The 16191-nt window shown below is 43.9% G+C and overlaps 1 protein-coding gene across 3 annotated transcripts in view; it reads left to right on the forward strand.

The window, feature by feature from the left end:
* The window catches only part of SLC25A13 (solute carrier family 25 member 13), a 171388-nt gene that overhangs the window by 86067 nt on the left and 69130 nt on the right, over nucleotides 1-16191 (forward strand). For all 3 annotated transcript variants that reach the window (XM_028525571.2, XM_028525570.2, XM_036010589.1), the window contains 2 exons: nucleotides 1213-1352; nucleotides 16003-16149. In XM_028525571.2, coding sequence (XP_028381372.1) covers nucleotides 1213-1352; nucleotides 16003-16149 — 287 coding nt within the window. The remainder of the gene's footprint in view (nucleotides 1-1212; nucleotides 1353-16002; nucleotides 16150-16191) is intronic.

The following is a 16191-nucleotide window of genomic DNA, read 5'->3' on the forward strand; positions in this document are numbered from 1 at the left end:
CATGTCGCCTGGGAGTCTTTCCTTTTCTTTTTGTTTTTTAAACCTTAATTCTTGATTCATTTGTTTTTCTTATATCCTGTCTCTTCCCTCCACCCCCAAAGTAGAGAAGACAGAGTAAATTAAAAGAAATTGACGGTTGCCCTTTAAAACTTTTTCATTTTACTGTCAGGGCCAGTCTGAGGTTTTTTGCCACCTTTTCTAAAATTTATGCCTGGCATAATTCTGATTTTTACTACCTTCTCTGTGCAAACACACCCAGGCTTATGCTGATGGTGGCACTACTGTTTCTTCATGGCAAGACTTTAAAAATTTCTGGAAACTTTAAAATCATGGAATAAAATCTTGTGGGTGTAATGGGTGTGGAAATAGGAAATTTGGGGGAGACCGTGGAAACATGTGCCAGAGTTCTTGGCACCCTTTAGAGGACCAAAGAGCTTCATTCTTTTTTCTTATTCTAAATAGACACAGAGTTTTTAAAAAAAGTATCAGGCACAGTTTGCTAATAAAAATAAGAGGTTTGGTAACTATATTTAATGTTGTGAAGGTCAGGACAAATTTCATTAATATAATAATAACCCGTATTCCCTCTGCCCTCCAAACACACACTTCTTCAGGGAGGAGGAGACTAGTCAATAAAAACATGAAGCTTTAAAAAAGTAAGGTTTTTCATATTGTTGTTTCTTTTTTTCTCTGTCAGTCTTGTACAGTTTTGTAGCAGAAACAAACAAGAGGTGATGAATCTGTGATAGCACATTTGGTAGCCCATTGTAACATGGGATAATCTGGACCTTTTAAGAACTTCTGCCAAGCTAAGCGTATGCTGTGTAAAGTTCAAGAACTGGGCTGCTGGCTTTTCTTCCCACCACCTTTGTCTTCAAGTGGGGCTTGCTACGTAGTGGGAATCTCTAAGGCTCAAACGGGGTCTGAGCGCCATGGAATATGTGCTTGAAGATTTTTCTGACTGACTTCTAAATTCTTAAAAACACTTTTCAGTAACTCAGTAAAGGACAGTATTTAAAGTTTGTGTAGTGTCACGTGTGTTTCTGTATGTACAGGACCAGGCAAAAGTAGGTTTAGGGTTATAACACAAATACTACAATGTTAGGTTGAGTTACTCTTGATAAGAAGAAAGTAGGACTGTCCATTTCATAGGTTTTGTGAGGTCAAACCTGATTGTCTTTGTTTTAATCACCATTCCTTTTCTGTTTTCAGAGGATGTTAAGCAAGTTTTTGGACAGACTACAATTCACCAACGTATCCCCTTTAACTGGGATTCAGAGTTTGTGCAGCTGCATTTTGGAAAAGAACGGAAGAGACACCTGACATACGCGGAATTCACTCAGTTTTTGCTGGTGGGTCTGGCTCTTGAAAAGAGCGCATGAGTAAAACTGGGATCCTGATTTATCTCAAACTTTCTACCCCCAAGCCAGACCATCCCATCTGAAAGCATTTCTCTATTTATTAGGGCGGAAAACCATGGGATTCAGTGGGCTGGTACAGATTGTGTAGAACCCCTTTACGTTTAAAAGGAATGTTTAAAAGGAGTGCAAATTGACATCCCAGGAAATCAAGTGATTTGCCCAAAAGCCATGCAAGTGAGGAGGGGCAAAATTGGGAATTGAACCCTTGATTTATGACTAGTTCCACCACGGTTTAGCAATATTTCATTTTCCCCTGAGCAATAGATGCATGTCATCATTAGCATCTAACAACAGTATCATTGCATCTGAGACCTTTCCTAGGCAAGGCACAGGATTGAGCTTGGCTGCCTGTTGGAGTTACCTGGTAAGCTTTAAAAGCTATTGTTGCTTAGGTCCCACTTCTAGAGATTAGATTAGATTAGGGGTTGTGGGGAGGGGTAGGCAGCCCAGGCATTGGGGTATTTAAGGCTTCTTGGGTGCTTTTAATGCGCCACCAAGTTTGAGAATCACTGTTGAAAGGACACTTGCTGTCCATGTCCAGGGTTAAACTGTGGGAGTCGTCGACATTTGCAGGATGTACCTGGTGCGGTCACTCCTGCATTTCTCTGAGGTCCCCCTGTGCCCACCCTCCCTTGCCTTTTAATCATATCACTGGACCGCTGAGGATGCCAATGGAACAGTAGTAAGAAAATATGATTGCAGTTAAATTTTCCTCTGAAGCATAATTTTTAAAATGTCTTAACTGTGACATTAACATCAGCCGCCAGAGGTGAATATCTATGATATCTATATGACAAACCACTCACTCTGTCTTTTGGATTTTTAGGCTTTTGTGTTGTTTCTCTAACAATTAACATTTTACATTTTATTAAAGGTAGTATTTTCAAAAGAGTCATTAGAGGGGATTAGCTTGCTATGTATAAATTTACCAGGGAAATCACCTTCTGTTCTTTGTCACTAGTAATCTCATAAGTGGGTGCCCTGGTGTCCCTGCTTCTGCTGTGTGCCCGAGACCTTGTAAGAGCCTCCCGAGCAGTGTGGAAACACAGATGTGGGGGGTGGGGGTGGAGACAAGGGACACACACGTGCAGCATGCCATGTGCTCATTCGTCCAGCAGGTCGGGGCATCTGTCCCTGGGCACCGGCGTACGGAATAGCTTGACTTCAATGAGAGCTGCTCCTTTTGACTTGTGCTGGTATTTGTTATGATATATGGAATTATCATGCTGTTTACTTTGCTTATATTTTCCTGGCCTTTGGAAACTCAAAACAAGAGACCTTAAACCTGCTTTAGTAGTATTCTTTTAAAAACCCGTTAATGTCTATGCATCCCCATGTGCAGTTAGTTCTGTGTCAACATAAACCTACGTAAATAACTCAAGTGGAGAGTGGGATTCAAGTTGGATTTCTGCTATTGTTTACACAAGACATTGGCGCGCAGTAGGAGGCAGTATTCATTTTGATGAGGAATAATTACAATAATGCTATTGAGACAAATGCCTCAAATTAACTTTATGGAACACAGCCTAATTAACTTTTAGTCTTAATGGGACATTAGCAGTAGTGAGACTGATCACGTTTTCCTTTAAGCAAATATCAATTACGCTGAATTGAGTGGGCTGTGCACTACTCACAGCGGCCTCTGGGCTTTCCTCAAGACTTAAAGAAGCCGGAACCAAAGATTAGGTGACTCAGGGATTACTGATGAGGTTTCCAGCTTGTCTTGGAGGGCATTCACTTGAATTTGACTCCATTCTATAATAGCAAATGGATCCATCCCACTCTGTTTTGCATGGCATGATTTTGACTTTGTAGCCCAAATGCAAGTGCTCTATAAAAGTGCAACTTTTATAGATTAAAGCGGTTATTGTGGATAATTTAGGGCCTTGCTCTTGTGTCCCACTCAGCCCAGATATAAAGGAATTAAGGGATGTATCGTGATGGACTTAGATGCATGCCAATGAAGTCCCGGTTTTGATGTCTATGATTGTGTCACCCCCTACTCCCCCCCCCACACACACTGTCCCCAATTAAATGTTTTGTTTGCTTCCTTTGCACACTTGTCTGGGTTCCAGGAACTTCTTACAGGCATGCGTGAACTTAATCTCCTATGTTTTGGGCTCTTGTTTGTCAAGCATGCACCTGCCTTTCTGCTCTAGGGCAGGGCTCAGAGACATGGGCGCCGGCTCCCCGGTTGGCACCAAGGTCATGAAAGCAGATACTTGGCTGCTTGACACGTGAAAGAACGGCCACCATGCATGCTGCTACCTGCCACCTGCTAAGGAAGAGGTGCAGCTAAAGGAACAGCTGAGAAGTGCTTGTGGTTTCAGGGAGCCTGAGCAGTGTGTAGAGACAACACTGCTCCATCCCACTGAAGATTCTAGAAGGTGGTTCAGGCTGGCTGCAGCCAGTTGAAGCCTCACATGCTGGTGTGTCACTTGTGTCTCCGTATGTATGTGTGTTTGTGATTGGAGGGCAGTGCTGTTCTCTGCAAGGTCAGGTTGTTTTTCTTCCTTTACTGAACATGTGACTTTGTCTAAGCAAGTGTGAGTTTGTCACAAGCCATCACGTGGCTGTGAGGACCTCACAGGTTCGTCTGTGCACAGTCTGGACAAGCTCCCACCCACCCAGATGGCGCTGCTCACAGGCATCACTTGAGTGCTGACCTGGTGTGCTGTTTTCTGTACTTTGGGTATAAATTGCATGCAGTGGATAAAGTTGATATTCTTTGAGCTAAACTTGCCTTGTTTATATTTTGCATCTGAATTATAGAGTTGAAGTAAGCAAACCTTCTTCCCTAGATCATTAGTCCCATTCCTAGGGAAGGTTTTCAGAAGGGAGTGGGGCCATGGGCCTGTCAGCCTATCGTTCTCCTTCTGCCTTCACTGCTGCGGGCTTTTTGTGCCCTGTTCCGTCATCTCCGCTTCCCTGCAGGAGCGAGGGTGTGTATGTGTGAATGAAAACACAGTGTTCTCTGTGGGTATGCACGTGTGTTATAAATATCCAGTGAACTTTTCCACACACCTCTCCCTCTCAGCTCCTAGAGGACAGCTCTAGTTTTATGGTGGCTAGTTGAACAATTCATTTTAACATACTGAAAGCAGTATACTTAGAGAAGAATGTGGGGACATCTTTCTGTGTGTATCTGCTGGAACTCCTGTTCACGAATGGTAGTAACATAAAACTTTACCCTGTTTGGCAGTGTTGTTTGTGCTGTGATTATTACTGACATGGAACAGTCCATCCAATCAGCAAACATTTGCTGAGGTGCAGGATTTGCCACGAGGCCTTATGCAGAGTGCCAGGAGGTTAATAGATAACAAGTTGTGAGGCACTTGTAAAATCTAAGGGTGGTTTCTGTGCTTTTTTGCCAGATGGCTCCAAAGCAGCAACCACAAACAGGTATGCAATGTACGCCCTCCAAGGTTACTCTTTGTAGCATCAACCCCCGAAACCCCTATTCAGAGCGTGGTTAGAGCAGCCACCCAGAGTACAGACTTAGAGGGCAGACGCCAAGGTCATTCAGTTAACCGCCCTGCTTTACAGATGAGGAGATGGAGGCCTTTCACGTTATAAGCTGCCTTAGTGGTATCTCACTTGTGATTCTGATTTGCGTTTTCCTAGTGACTGATGATGCCAGGTGTCTTTCATGTACATACTGGCCACTTGTATATCTTGTTCAGAGACATATTTATTCAGATCCACGGTCCGCTTTTTACTGGGTGGACATTATAGGCAACTGTGAGCGCAAAGTGAAAGTCCTCAAACTTTTCTGCTAAATTATTCTGTAGAGTCAGTACTAAGAGTCGTTCTTTAAAAAAAAGTAATAATCATAACAATCTTTACAATTTACAAAGTGCTTTTAAATATTCTGTTTCTGATAATAACATCCCCTAAAACCCTGAGAGGTAATTATCACTATACCCTATTATATACAAAAGAATAAACAGCCTCTAGGGTAAAATTTTGTATTTATAGGTAATTTTGGGGGGGAAATGCTTATGGTCTTCATTAGGTTCCCAAAGGTGTACCCCAAACTACTATAGAGAAACTGTTCTAGAACTTAGCTTCTTCCATAATAAGGTCACAGACATGTGATGGATTTAAAAATATGGTGCTGTTACCGCTATAGTATACTGTCTCCAAGGCGAAGGCCAAGGAGGGTTAGCTTCTGTTCCTGGAAGGGGCTGTGCTGCTGAATGGGGGTGTCTAGTCAGGTACTGCTAGACATTTAACATTTTTGACTGCAACCCAGTTAATTACCTGCTTTGATCATTAAAAAGTCCATAGTAGGGATATATATTACTGTTGTTTCCATTTACTTTTTGATAATGTTTTATAATCATAGGTATATATTTTACACATAATTATTACAATTTTAATATAATCTACACATGGGAATTTCTAGTGCCTCCTGTCTCAGAATAGAAAAATAGAGGATTGCTCCCAAATCCAATGTAGTTGTTAACTAGGAAGCTGTTGCTATTAACTACCTCTCATAGAGCATTTTTCGGCTTAGAAAATGCTCTGACTTGTATTTGTCCTTACACTCACCTTTGGTGTCTGTTGCTGTTGTTACTATGTGAAGGATGAGCACACAGAAGCTTAGAGAAATTCTTCTAGATTTGCTTACGGTGAGACAAGTAAAACTGAAGTTGATTTTAGTTTTCCTAAGTCTCGAACAGTATTCTATTGAATGTTATATAAAATTTTTCTAGAGTGATTATTTTAAAAGGCCCAGTTCTGGGCCTCTGTCCCCACCTAGGGTCTGCGTCAGTAGGCCTGTATGAATAGGGCCTAAGAAACTGCCCTGCAGACAAGCATCCTGAACCATGGTGTTCCAGATGGCCCACACATTGAGAAACACTCATCCAGACTATAAAACCCTGAGTGTTGAAAGCACAGAACCTGGTCTTCAGGCCTTTATCCCAAGATTGACGGTGAGCTCTGAGAGACAAACGTGATCAGATTTGTGTTTCAGAAAGGTCACTCTGGCTACTGTGCAGAAAGTTATGTGGGGAGGGCGATCTGACCTGGGAGAGGGGGACCAGTAGGTCCCTTCCAGTCCAAGACAGAAACAACTATGGGTTACATGGTAATGGTGATGAGCCAAAGTGAATGGGCTCAAGAGAAGTTAAAGGGACAGGCCTGACCGGGCTTGGTGATAGGATGAGGTCAGCAAGGATTTGCAGAACTCATGGTTGATTCCTGGGTTTTAGTCTTGGGCCAGCAGGAGGGTGGTGGTGCTGGTTTACTGAGATGCGGGCACAGGAGGAAGAGGAAGAGGGGGTGTTCATGGGGCAGTCATAGTTTGTAATTGTCTTTCACACACACGTTGCTGGATTGTTTCCACCTCCCCTCCTCAGCTCCCTGGAGTTAGGATTGCACTATAGGAGCCTAACCTATGGCCCCGACAGACCTGAGCATTTCCAAAGAACTCTGTCTCCCATTTTATGAAGCTAGGACATTTATTCCATTTCCAGGGACCTTCATCCTCACTCTAGGAAGAAGAATCATCGAGATATCAGCAATGCGTTCAGTTGGTGAAGAGGCCAGGTTTTGAAGTTGGGGTTTCATTGGTTAGCCAAGAAACAGGAAAGCTGACTTGAGAGGGCATTGAGCTAAAAATTATCTGTAATTTTCATCTGAGTCTCATCAAATAGTGTTTAAGAATGGTTACCTGACCCAATGGAGAACTCTAATCGCAAGGTTGCTGTGAGAGTTTAGCATAACTTTATTCAGGTCATCGTTTTGTCAGAAGAGGATGATGAAACTCAGAGAGGCGACTCACAGTAGACAGAGCTCAGAGTAAAGCCTGGGATAGAGCTGCGTCTGGTGCTCCAGACTGGCCATTCGTGCTGGTAAGGACCCTTGACATCAAACCACATGATCCCCATGGCAACCTTGTTGGATGTCAAAGCCTGTATATTCATACCAATAATACAACCGCACAAGTTTGGTTCTTGTCCTGAAGTCAAATTGACCGTGATTTTGGCTTCTGGGTCAGCATGGCTTACAGATCAGCCCAGATCTCTTCTGTGTAAAAAGGACATTTTGACTGTTCAGGTTCTGAGCCCTGGAGAGCGAAGCTCTGGTGCTGGTGGTTGCCACATGTCCCTCCAGTGTCACTGCTCCTCATCAGCTGTGGTCTGGATTTTATAGTCCCTGTCACTCATGGTTTGCTACTATATTTGTCACAGTGTCCTGGAATAAGGGAAACCTTTCAACACACAAAGCTGTATGTGTTAAAAAAGAAATTGTTCCTCCTCACCATCCATCAAAACAAAACATAATAACCTTCAACCATGGCAACATGGAGTTCTCGAGCTTTGGAACTGATAGAACATTTTGGATGTTAACAAAAACCAATCCCTTGTAGGAGAACTTGCTGAAGCCACAGCTATTTAAACAGGTTAGTGGGTGACTAGCAAGGTCCTTGCTTCAGATTGAGTCACCTGAGCCATTCGTGCCTCCCTGTTGTCCCCTAAATGGCCATCTGTAGTAGTTAAAATATCTAGACTATGGATGTTTAGTAGCCAGAGACCTTGATTGTATTTGCATTTTTAACATGCGCGTGCTTTTTATGTTGATTTTAAGTCAGACCAGATGGGGCCTGCCACGCAGCTGTGCTACTGTTTCATCCATGCAGCATCATCGGAAGTTCCAAAAGGAAATAATGAGCAGGAGTGGCTAATGTTGCTCACCATGAGCTCTTCCAAGAGTTTAGAACTGTGTTTTGTGTCCAAATGAAAAGCATTGCCACTTTGGCGATGGGTGACCCGAGACATGATGATATCCTGGTCACTCGGAGAATCAGGTGCAGGACATTGCGTTCCCACTGCATTTCCTGCTCTCAGGGAAAAAGAAATCAGCGTTCATTGTGCTGTTGTGTCCATGGCGTTGTTCAGCTTGCTGTTTTGTTGGGCAGCCTGTTGTGCGGGGTTTTATAGTAACATCCTGGTAAAAATGAACACTCCATACAGCATCTCCCCAGCTGGTCCCCACTGTGAAGTTAAACGTTAAATCCGAAGAGCAAGGAAATTGAGAGGGAAAAGCTCTGTCCTCTGTCTCCGTGGTGTTGCTTGCCCGCAGTGCCGCTGCAGCCCTGCTTCGAAAGGCCCCCCCAGCGAGTGGAGGACCACATTGCCTTGTGAGCTGACGGCAAAGGCTGAATGTGGAGAGCCCAGAAAGATGTTAAGAATCAGAACTACCTATCTCTCTGCCTACTCCATTGCTAAGTTCCATTTTCATTTTTTAAAATATGTGGATCTTTATTTTAACTAGATTTTTTCCATCAAAGTAGCATAGGAGAATGAAAATGGAGTGGGTATTTACATATTAAATAGTGTACAAGTTCTGATACGTGATGTAATATAGGTTTTATTTGAAATAGGACAAAATTAATACCAATTTTATAAGCATACTGTCTTTATACATTTTTGTTCCTTGTTTTTATAAATAATTACCTGCCTTTTTCCAAGGATTCTTCTACCTCCACCCCTAAGAGGGAATTCTTTTGAATCATGTTGTTATTTATAACTCTGTGCTTCTTATTTTTTAAAGTTTTAGATTTTCTTTTAAATTTTAAAATTGTACAAAACAGAAAAATGCAAACTAGCCAGGGGTCTTTTTTGGTGTTCTTGGCTTTGTAATATAAATCATCTGGATATGCTGCTTATTTTGAGGGTATATTGGTCTATTTTTTTTTTTATTCCTGGTAAATTGTTCTCAGGCTGAAGCACAAACTTGCATGTCTGAATAGAGGTGGAGAGAATTTTTGCATTCAAAATATACCCACTTGAAAATTGGAGATTATTAAGGAAATGACAGGCCTGGAACTATTAGAAGCGTGAATGTTAGACCTAAAGTGGTGTAACCCCTGTATATGTTTATTTCTGTACAGCTAGCAATTTTGAAGAGTTTGATTTTTTTCCCCCTACAGCAATCTGAATGCGTGTGTTGAAGTAGTTGGAAACCGTGGCAATAAAAGCCTATTCCGTTAATCATTATGCACGGCGTAGAGGGAGCTGAAACAGTTCACTGGCAGATAGTGAAGGAAAATTGGACGTCTTTTCCTGCGCTTGAGCAGAAATGCCTCAGGTGGCTGAGCAGCGCCTTGCTCCGGGACCTCTGGCCCCCGCCAAGGGGAGCCCTTCCTCTTCGGTCCTTCCTGTCTCCAGCGGCAGCGCTTGGCGGCGAGAACCCCTGTACCTGGCACTCACAAGAGCTCTGTTTACAGAGCTCTGCCATCGCCCCAGCTCTCTGGGAGTCCCATGATGTCTCAGGCCCTCAATTTTACTGTCTGTACTCACTTATTTAGGGATCAGTTCCCTTTTTGTCATCCGCCCGCTCTTTGTATGCTCTGTGGGATGATCTCATCTGTGTCTACAACAGTTAGACTTTTTTGTAATGGGTTTTGGTGGGCCTGCCCCCGAACGGACAGGCAGGCCGAGTAAGTTCCTCAGACTGCGACTCCGGAGCCAGACCGCCTGGTGCAAGTCCAGTGTCATCCTTCGCACCACGTGACCCGCAACTGCTCTTTACCTGGTTTATCCGAGACTTGGAGGTGCTGGTGGGGCCGCCTTATAAGGATGTTGGGAGGGTTCAAGGCAATGAGTAAGAAAACACAGCAGTCCCTGGAGCATAGCAACACTTAATAACACCAAATGTTAGCCTTCCGGTTTTCTCCCTAAAGCCCTGTTATCCACCTCTCCTAGATTTACATTTCTACCTGTCCCTCTAGCTTTCTTTTGTTTGTACTTTTGTATGTAACTTAAACTCATCCTGTTCTAAGTTTCTCCTCCTGTTCTCCCACCGCAAGTATTTCCCTTTGTGGTAGATTCTTTTACCTCCCCCATCATTCATAGTGAACATTCTTTGGGATGTATGTTGTTCCATTTTTATATACAAGGCATCGCCAAAACTTTTCTCTAAATCCCTTTTCCAGTTATCTGTTCAGGGCTAGTGACCCTCTAACTACGATTTTACCCAAGGCAGCTTAAGTCAGTATTTAAAAAATCTCGGTGTTGGAATCAGACGAAACCTTGCCAGCTCTGTCACTTCCTGGCTGTGTGACTTTGGATGAGTTACCTAACCTCCCTGAGCTTCAGGATCCTCTCTGTAAGAGGAAGACAGTGTTATTTCTTTGAAGAATGATTGTGAGGCTCTGCTGAAATACTGCCTTTGTAGTCCCTGGTGTAGCCGCTAGCTACACCTGTAGTGACTGAACATGCAGCTGTTACTGTTACTCCCTCCCTACCTGGTCTTCGTCTCTCTGTTCCTGTGACTGGTTCAGAGTTACTCAGCAGAACCTCTATCTCTTACTTGTGATTTTTTTTTAAAGGACACAAAGAATGTGGAAAGGACTTTAGATGTTTTTAAACCATTCACCCCTATAAAAATCAAAGCTACCATTTAGTAAGTACCTATCAGGCATGACGTCTAATTTTAAAACCCTGTGTAGTGGGTGTGGCTGGAGCTCTAAGAAGCAAACAGGCACCCCCCTGAGCCCTCCCAGCCAGGAGTGTCTTGACTGGCACTTGAGCTCTGCCCATCCCTGGTTCAAACTTCAGATTTTTGTCGTAACGTATTGCTTCCATAACTCCACGCTCCCATATTAAAATAAATAAAAGAAAGTAAATTTCTTGATACATGTTACTTAGTTGAGCGGAAACTTCCAATGACTGGGAGGGAACCCACTACTTTGTAAGGTAGTTAGTTCATTGTATTGCTGAAGTTAAATACTTCAGAGTTTTGTGCTAGAACCTGATCCCTATATTTTTCTGTCATTTGATTGCTTTTTAAAAACTTCAGTCACGTCAGCCAGTCTAACATCTTTTTTCCTGACAGACCTTTAACCTTTAAATACTTGAATGTAACTATGGCTCCTCCCACCATTTATCCCCACCCCATCCATCCCCGACCACAGCGGATGAGTTTATCCATTCCGGTCCCCTTCATTTCGGAAATGAACGTTCTCCTATATATGCTCTATTTCATGCATACCAGACATTCTCTGTCCCAGTTTTCTCCCTCTGGCTTCAGATCTAGGAACCGCCAGGGTCTCTGTACCCCTAAGTGCACATGAGGTTGTTCTCAAACAGCTTTAATGGTGCCCTGTGAGCTTGAAGTCACTGCCCTGAGTGTGGGGCCTGGATGCTTCCTTGCAAGGTCACTCATTCTCAAATGAAGTATTTACAGAGTACCCAGGTGTTAGCTCCCCCAGGACTCCTTATTTGTCTTTCTCCTCGGTCTCTTGAGATTGTGAGAAAGTGAGCAAACAGTGAGCAAGGCCAGGAAAAGCCTCTTCCATCTGGTTTCTGTCCCTGTGGTCTCTGCTGTTGCCGGGCAAACAGTCCTGACACTCTGAGCGCATCAAAGACATTTGCACGACAAGAAAGTTTCAGGGATTTATTGTTTTCTCGTGAACATAGGCAACTGACAAATCTACAGCCTTGAGAATAATTTAAAAGGAAGTTAAATTTTATCTTTTCAGAGTTATTAAGATCCCTAGGTGTCAACTTTGTAATCAAATTCCTGAAAGTGGCCTTATCCGGGCTCGCTCTCTCTGAAGTGTAGCGGAGCATCAGGAGCATCGCCAGAGGGGCGCAGCTGCCTGGGTTTGGAGTCCAGCTTTGCTGCTTCCTGTCCGTGAGGGTGGTTTCCCTAACCACTCCTGTGAGGTGAATAATGGTACCTACATCGCAGGGTTGCTGTGAGCATTGAATGAGTATTACCATAAAGTGCCTGAGAACAGTGTCCAACACGTAACATATGCTCACTTAATGCTGTTATCACGATTGTTGTATCGACTGAGGAAATAGTTTCATTTCTTTACCCAGAAGAGGACACAGTCATGACATAAATAGATGTTCAGAAGTCAACTCACATCTGTAGTAAGTGACTTCCAAGTTTGGGGAAACACTTAACTAAATGTTTCACTCTAGCCCATTATCTAGATAACTACATAGATCTAGCTTCTTGTTTTTCATGGAATTTATAATGTACCCAATCTTCAAGAGCTGTCAGAAATGGGTCTTCTGTTGTTTTGGGTTTTTTGAGAGAGAGAGAGAGAGAAAGGGAGGGAGAGAGAGGGAGAGAAACATCGATGTGAGAGAGAAAAACATTGATTGGTTGCCTCTCACACACACCTTGACCAGGGACCAAATCCACATCTTAGGTATGTACCCTGACCGGAAATCAAACCCACAACTTTTTGGTTTATGGGACAGTGCTCCAACCAGCTGAGCTACACCAGCCAGAGCAGAAATGCATTCTTAAGTTGTTCATCATTAGGGTTCAAGGAGCTTTCTTGTTCCATGAAATACCAGGGATCCCTGATAGTGAATGTTTACTTGTGGAAGCTCAGGCACAGACATGCATAGTGACACCACGCTCCTTACAGATGTGCTCCCCGTCCTGCAGTGTGGGCGCCAAGCCCCACGCTGGTGTCTGTTTCCCGTTTGACAGCCTGGACGGGTGGGTCTTAGTGTCCTAGCTTTTTGATTTCTGAGCAGATGGGGTGACCATGGAAAGTGATGCTGTTTCTGTTATAATGGTCTGAGAATCCCTACAACTCTCTTTGAGTTATAAACTGTGGGGCGGGGAGGGAAATAACTGAACACACCTTCTACTGTTGTTGAGAATAATCCTGGCTTAGCTTCAGCAGGGTCTGGCAATTCAAAGGAGTTTGTGTTCATTCCCTTTCCGTTGAATACCTACCGTGGTCCTTCACCACGGGGTGTTTAGCAGTCGGTTTCTTCCTCTTAAATTAGATGCAGTTATATAGGGAACTCCTTTTTTGTTCAATGGATCATGATTTACTTACTGAGTTGGCTTTGTATTTATATCATGATTTTATTTTTTCTACGGTTGATTGAGTGCCTGCTCTACCTAAAGTATTCTGCCTACACCACAATTGGGATGAACAGAGCATGTAACTGGAATGGTAGGGAGAAAGGCAGAAATGTTAAGTTGAAAAAGGTAAGTCTCATCATTGAAATTCAAGTAGGTGGCCAAGTGATCAGCTGTTTTCCGTTTGGAGGCCTAGTTGTGTTTACCTAAGAGGTGGATTTGAGCTGAGCCTGGAGGAGGTGGTAGGATTTCCGGAGCTAGAAAAAAAAGCTGCAGCAAATGCTAGGTGCGGGGGAGAGTATGGCCAGAGACCTGAATGTGTGGAAGGTCTGGCAGGGCGGGGCATGGGACCCTGGAGACAAGGCTGAGAGGAGCTCGCTGGAGGATCCCCAGCTCTGTGCTTCAGACAGGGCTCTTTACGGTGAAAGGCTGTGGACAGTTCCTGCGGGGGTAGGGAGGTGGGGTTGGGGTCAGAGCCGAAATCATGCAAGGCAGCTGTTGATGCATGTGAGGTGGCTGCAGAGGTCCGAACTGCCAGCCTCCAGTTTGGCCCAAGATGGTGATTCGGACACGCTCTGAGGAGGGCTGGGCCCAGTGACATCAGGAGTGAAAAGGGAAAGACACATTTGGGTTAACTTCCAAAGGTTCAAATAACATAATTTGGTGACTGGGTTACTCCAGGGAAAAGAAAGCTTGAAGAATTAAAACAGACCGATCTCTAGGTTGGGTGATCAGAAAAACAACATGCCAATAATTAAGCTTTGAACATAGGAGAGGGTCCAGGTTTGAGGGCTGGGTGGGTGACATGTAATAATGGGTGTAGTGATGTGTAATTTTGTGGCCTTTGTAATATATTCACATGGATATATTCTCTAGGCAGTTAGAAGTTGAGGTCCAGCAGATAGGAGAGATTTGGGTCTGGGAGTCCGGCCTTCTAAGAAATCTTTGAGGCCTGGGAAGAAGAGGTCTTAGCCTCTTCCAGTCACTTCTTAAATGAGAGGCACTTGTCAGGCTTCTCTCCTCAGATTTTCCCACTGAGAACCGAGGACCAAGCCAGGCTGACATACACCCCTCATTTAAGAGTGAGTGGGTGAGCTCGGGCTGGGAACCAAAGTGTCCCAGGTTCGATTCCCAGCCAGGGTACATGCCTGGGTTGTAGGCCATAACCCCCAGCAACCGCACATTGATGTTTCTCTCTCTCTCTCTGTCTATCTCCCTCTATTCCCTCTCTAAAAATAAACAAATAAAATCTTAAAAAAAAAAGAGTGAGTGGGAGAGCCACTACAAAGATCACTGTCTCAGAAGGGAGTTTCAGCAGGGACGGGCTAACCAAGCCCAGCAGATGCTGTAGCCGAGAAGACGACTTTGAGTGGGATAAAGAACTGATTCTCACCATTGTAATGTCTTCTTAATTTGTGTGTGTGTGTGTGTGTGTGTGTGTGTGTGTGTGTGTGTGTGTGGACATTTTGAAACTACGCAAAAGTAGAGAGAACATGACCCACTATCTTCCCAGTATCCAGCATTAGTTATTATCAGCATTTTATCAGTCTTCCTTCGTCTCCCCACCTTTTGGGGGCAGGAGAAGGGAGCTTTCAAGCATGATCAGACCCGTGCCATTCCTCCCATACTTTAGCTTGCCACTACTTCATAAGGACAATTAGTTTTTATATGTCATTATGTCACCAAAGCTAAAAAATTAATTTATCAATATCAGCTAACAAAACTTCTCTTCATTAAAGTAATTTGAAGTCCTTGAGAGTCACATCAGTGATGCTTTCCATCGAGATGAGACCTCACTCTGAGAGCCCGTTTGGGCAGTGGGCAGACTGCCGTGCTTCGCGTAGAAAGGACGCTTCCACATGGCCTGTGGCGACGTTGGATGGAAGGCTGTTTCATTTTGTGTATTCCCTTAGCCCCTGGGAATGGCAACCGAAATCTAAGATTGGGCTTCCTGTTTTTAGATCATAGGAATTAAAACATTTATTCAGTGATACTGTTCCGGTTTTGCCACCTCTGGCCTACATGCAATTCAATTCCTAACTCTAGAGCCATGGTCCTCATTTGGGACACATGGCCCTCTCCAGAGTCATTTTTAATTGCCACGGCCTCGGAGGAAAGGGGCTACTGGCATCTCATAGAAGCGAGAAGGTAAGGATGCACAGGACAGCCCCCCTCCCATAATAAAGGCTTAACCTGCCCAAACTACCACTGGTGTCAAGGCTGAGAAACTCCGTGTTGGAGGAACTAGCACATTCCAGAGGAGAACCACCCTTTCCAGTCCGTTGTTACATCACAAGCTCACACGCCAGGCCACTGTTAAGAATTTGTCTCTCTTCTTTGGAGCGAGGTAACATCCCTGCAGGTGTTTGTTCTTGGATCATCTGCGTCCCTGGGTTCGGCTGGGTCTTTGAGCCCACCAACCTTCATTCCACTTTTCCTTATCTTGGTGTCCTCAGACTCCAGCAGAACACAGAAGTGATTCGGTTTCTTTGGGTAGGAGATTTAAGGTGGAACATACTTCCAAGGTATGTTCACTGGGCTGAGCAAAGTTCTGTCTTTGGAAGAAGACAGCAGCTTGGTGGGGGTAGGGGTTGCTAGTGAACAGAAGGTGGGACTTCTTAAACCAAGATATAATGGATATTTTTTTCATCCTAATTTGAAGTTGAGCATGAAATGACTATTTGTAGTAATTGAGAAACATAAATTATTTTACGTTCTTTATTTGTAGGAAATACAGTTGGAGCATGCAAAGCAAGCCTTTGTGCAAAGGGACAATGCCAGGACTGGAAAAGTCACGGCCATTGACTTCCGAGACATCATGGTCACCATCCGCCCCCACGTCTTGACACCTTTTGTAGAAGAATGTCTAGTAGCTGTAAGTTGTAACTTGCCCTAATGAAGCAGTTTATTCCACCTG

The sequence above is a fragment of the Phyllostomus discolor genome, chromosome 10, assembly GCF_004126475.2.
Source record: "Phyllostomus discolor isolate MPI-MPIP mPhyDis1 chromosome 10, mPhyDis1.pri.v3, whole genome shotgun sequence".
NCBI lineage: Eukaryota > Metazoa > Chordata > Mammalia > Chiroptera > Phyllostomidae > Phyllostomus > Phyllostomus discolor.